The following is a 4,078-nucleotide window of genomic DNA, read 5'->3' on the forward strand; positions in this document are numbered from 1 at the left end:
TTGGATGGCGATGTAATCACACAGTACACTTTAAAATTCAAATTCATAGAGATGGTATAAGTAAGGGTTTCGTTTCAGACAGAAGAGCAGCCACCTACCGTCCGTACAGAACGATGTCTTGGCCTCAGATATGATGTGCGAACGGGTCAATCAGAATTCAGAAATGCCTTCTGCAGGCCTGCCGTTCAGCTCCCGGCGGATGCAATCCCGTTCCATCCCGGGCGTTGACAATCTCGTTTCCACGACCGCCATAACTACCCCGGCGTTGTGGCTGCTCCGGCTGCAGCAGCCACGCCCGCGCGATGGCCATGGGGACCGCCCGACGGACGCCGCTCGTCTCGCGGCGTCGGCAAGGCTTCGCTGTCGTCTCGGCGGCGGCGCCACGGCTCATCGTCATGCTCCTGGCCGTGGCAGCCATGCCCTCCTCGTCGGTGGCGGCGGCGGCGGGCTCTCCGGAGGTCGTCGAGCTGACCCTCCTCGCAAACGCTCGGGAGAAGGGCGCCGGTATCCAGCTAATCATACCGCTTCCTTCCTTTCATTTGTAGCGTGCATCCGGGGCTAGTTCTTGATTGCGTACGTGTGCACGTTACAGTTTGCTTGGATGGTAGCCCGCCGGGTTACCACCTCCAGAGAGGCTTCGGCTCCGGAGAACACAGCTGGATCGTCAATCTTGAGGTGACCACAGTCCTTGTGTATGTGTATGTGTCTAAATTGTTGAAAAAAATTGAAATTGAGAGTCTGCGATGAACGCTATGCTTCTTTCTAGCATTGAGTTTCTTTTTCTAAAAAAATAAGACTACTCAATGCAGTATCACTACTGATCGCAAATGATTACGAATAAACAGGGAGGTGCATGGTGCAACACCACAGAAGATTGCTCCGACCGCAAAATGACCGACCTCGGTTCATCCAAATTCATGAAAGCAATAGAGTTTGAGGGGATACTCAGCAACAAGCGCTCACAAAATCCTTGTACGTTAATAAAGATGCCTCTTTCATGGATCCCCCTATCATTATGCCTGTTTCAGAGAGCACCAATCAGATTGGACCAACTTTTTGATGCTTCTCATGCCTGCTCAATGGGTTTTGTACTAATTCAATGGGTGCATGATCAGATTTCTACAACTGGAATAAAGTTGACATAAGGTATTGTGACGGGGGATCATTTGCTGGGGATGCTGAGGGCAAAGATCGGGTGAACATTCTTCTGTGAATTCTGAATTTCTGATTTGAGCCTCCTATCATCATTACTCAAACTGATGGTGTAACGCCGTTGATGTAGAATGGAACAAAACTTTTCTTCAGAGGATTGCGCATCTGGGAAGCAGTCGTCGACGAACTCATGGGGAAAGGACTGGCCACTGCTAAACAGGTTAACTGACCACAAACATTACTAGCCTTGTGGTAATCTGACCACAGCTTGTGAGCAGAGCCATGTCCAACATCATTTTCCAGGCCTTGCTTTCAGGTTGCTCCGCTGGTGGTCTTGCTGCCCTACTGCACTGCGATGATTTCCGTGCACGATTCCCTCTGGAGGTTCCAGTAAAATGCCTCTCGGATGCTGGATTCTTTCTTGATGCGTAAGGCTTCGAGTACTAGTGTGGCTATATACATCATTGGTTGATGTACTGGCTAGGATAGTGAGCTTTGAAAGCTAGCATTGCACTTTTCCTGAATTAAGTACCATTTTTCTTTCTGCGACAGAAAGGATTTATCAGGGGAAAGGTTAATGCGGTCGATCTTCAGTGGAGTTGTTCAACTTCAGGTTATCTTAAAAAAATGGTTCATTTCCTCAACAATCAATATCAGGCCTTTTTTTTTCCTTTTGTGATGGATGGCACCAACATAAGTGTTTCCTCTGAGTTAACTTTTCCGAATATTTTCCCAGAATGTTAGAAAAGTTTTGCCCAAGGACTGCATTGCAGAGAAGGATCCAACAGAGGTAGTTGCTCATTATCTTGGAGGAATTGACGTCTGGCTGTATATATATGCTCCCAAGTTCTCTCCATTTCCTAACATGTTCTTTGCTCCAGTGTTTCTTTCCTGCTGAGTTTATCAAGAATATCAGCACTCCCACATTTATCCGGAACTCCGGCTATGATTCATATCAGGTAATCACAGTCTTCGTTAATTTTTCCTTCTACACTTGTCACTGGCTAAAAGTCCTAACTGCTCAAGATGTATATGCTGCTTGTTTCCAGGTAGGAAATATTGTGGCGCCAGGCGGGTCTGATCCTGGACAATCATGGGCGAGTTGCAAAGCTGACATCCGAAACTGTACTTCCGCCCAAATTGAGGCACTGCATGGTTAGCCTAACTAGCTAGCTTGTCGAACTCTTAGGTTTTCCATCGTCATCTGATGGCTACCATGCGAATTAGTTTTTCTTCTCCACGCACCATGCTGTAGGATTCAGGAAGGAACTAGTCGAGGCTTTGGAGGTTGCTCAACGCAAGAGGGACTGGGGGCTGTTCATCGACTCATGCTTCAACCACTGTCAAACGCCATTCAGAATCTCATGGCATTCGCCGATCTCCCTGAGGCTTGGTAACAAGGTGAGGCGCAGTTGTGCAGATCACATTACCGTAAGCTGCGCAGCAACTTTGAAACGCAGCTAGTGCCGCCGTTTTTTCTCTGCGTCTTCTTTGACATGGATTGACATGTTTTGGTTTCAATTTTCTTTGTCTTTTTTTTTACGGCACAGACGATCGCCGAAGCTGTCGCGGACTGGTATATTGGTGGAGGCCATGGAGTAAAAGAGATTGACTGCGAGTATCCATGTATTAACCCCACGTGTAGCAGTCAGCTCGACCTGTGACGGGGTGAAGTTTTGCTCTTCGCTATTGCAAGACACAAACGATACAGAGAAAAAAAAAAAGAGAATAACAGCCTTGAATTCCAAGGTTTACACGAACGCTTGAGGTCTCACAGTTGCTACTTCTGACCTCCACCACCACAAAAATCTTTGCCTACTCTTCATCTGCGTGCGTGAATCTCAGTGCAAATCCAATGGTACATTAGGTAGTAATTGGTAACAGGTGCCCTTAGCGGAAAAACGCCATCGAGTGATTCTGGATGGGATCCGCTTGTCATTGTGATAGAGGCGTACCAACGACCCGCCTGTTGACATCGACATTATTTTTTTTTGAAAACGTTGACATCGACATTAATCAATCTGGATTAAAGGGGTAAGAAAGATCGTACGCCTAGGTCGGAAAAAGAATTGGATGGGGACGGCCCCAAACTGCATCCCAAGAGGACCCGCTCCCAAATTCTGCCGCGTGTATACAGGAGAGATCTAACGGCGATAGTAAAGAAGATAGATTCTTTACGGCTTGAAAACATCCAGGTTGCTAATTTAGATTTTGATAATTAATGACAACAGTTGTGGACTAATAATTTTATTTGAGAATTGAGTATAGATTAGTCCTGGAGATGATTTGAGCCTTTGTACGTGCTATGGAGATATTCTTTGTGAATGCATGATGGATGGCTCAAGGCAAAGGTATAAGATAGAGTTTTTTCCATTTTACTGGTCAAGAGATGATTAGCGGATGATATTTGACCCGATTAACAGGCTAGATAGCCGTACTATCAAGAGGGGTCAATTTCATTTGGTTGACGGTTCTATAGTGCCATTCTGCTCAAACAATTGCATTGCATGCATATAAGAAAATCGTGTTTGAAAAAGTGGAAAGATCGGAGAGGAAACGCTTGTTGGAAATGGCTAAATACGCTTGAGAGGCGGATGGTATGCCATTTGTACGGCGGACCGTTCCACTGCTTAGCCAAAATTCAAATTGTCTGATCGAGCTGAAGTTTTCAACGGCGGACGGTCTAGCCCTGGGGGCGGACAGTCCGCCGGCTAATATGAGTGAATCGACAGAAACTTAGGAACAGTTCGGTAAAGCTTGACACAAAGCGGAAGCGACGATTTACCAAAGCGCCGAAGCAAGTATTCACTTGACAACGTGCAAAACTGGAAAAACTGTTGGCCGACACAAGCTAGTAAGTAAAACTTCGCAACTCTGGTTCCAATCAAACACGTACAAGGGAGCAAGTCAGATAGCGTGCACGATC

General features: G+C 46.5%; 1 protein-coding gene across 2 annotated transcripts; it reads left to right on the plus strand.

The window, feature by feature from the left end:
• The first annotated feature begins 257 nt into the window (after nucleotides 1–257).
• Nucleotides 258–2,960, plus strand: LOC112892954 (pectin acetylesterase 5-like). Of its 2 annotated transcripts, none has more exons than XM_025960067.1 (12): nucleotides 258–504; nucleotides 593–675; nucleotides 846–972; nucleotides 1,116–1,195; nucleotides 1,283–1,372; nucleotides 1,456–1,580; nucleotides 1,705–1,765; nucleotides 1,889–1,942; nucleotides 2,034–2,111; nucleotides 2,202–2,307; nucleotides 2,380–2,553; nucleotides 2,703–2,960. In XM_025960067.1, the coding sequence occupies exons 1-11, from the start codon at nucleotides 303–305 to the stop codon at nucleotides 2,547–2,549; spliced, it is 1,176 nt and encodes a 391-aa protein (XP_025815852.1). In that variant the 5' UTR covers nucleotides 258–302; the 3' UTR covers nucleotides 2,550–2,553; nucleotides 2,703–2,960. The 2 variants fall into 2 exon arrangements, with proteins under 2 accessions (XP_025815852.1, XP_025815851.1); XM_025960066.1 differs by having other exon boundaries at nucleotides 270–504; nucleotides 2,408–2,553.
• Nucleotides 2,961–4,078: the final 1,118 nt, after the last annotated feature.

Source organism: Panicum hallii, chromosome 5 (genome assembly GCF_002211085.1).
Source record: "Panicum hallii strain FIL2 chromosome 5, PHallii_v3.1, whole genome shotgun sequence".
Classification (NCBI taxonomy): domain Eukaryota; kingdom Viridiplantae; phylum Streptophyta; class Magnoliopsida; order Poales; family Poaceae; genus Panicum; species Panicum hallii.

Coding starts and splice junctions, on each gene's coding strand:
- LOC112892954 (XM_025960066.1), top strand. CDS start 303: ATGGCCATGGGGACCGCCCGACGGACGCCGCTCGTCTCGCGGCGTCGG. Junction 1,943..2,033: donor CAGAGAAGGATCCAACAGAG/GTAGTTGCTCAT, acceptor TCTTTGCTCCAG/TGTTTCTTTCCTGCTGAGTT. Junction 2,308..2,407: donor CCAAATTGAGGCACTGCATG/GTTAGCCTAACT, acceptor ACCATGCTGTAG/GATTCAGGAAGGAACTAGTC.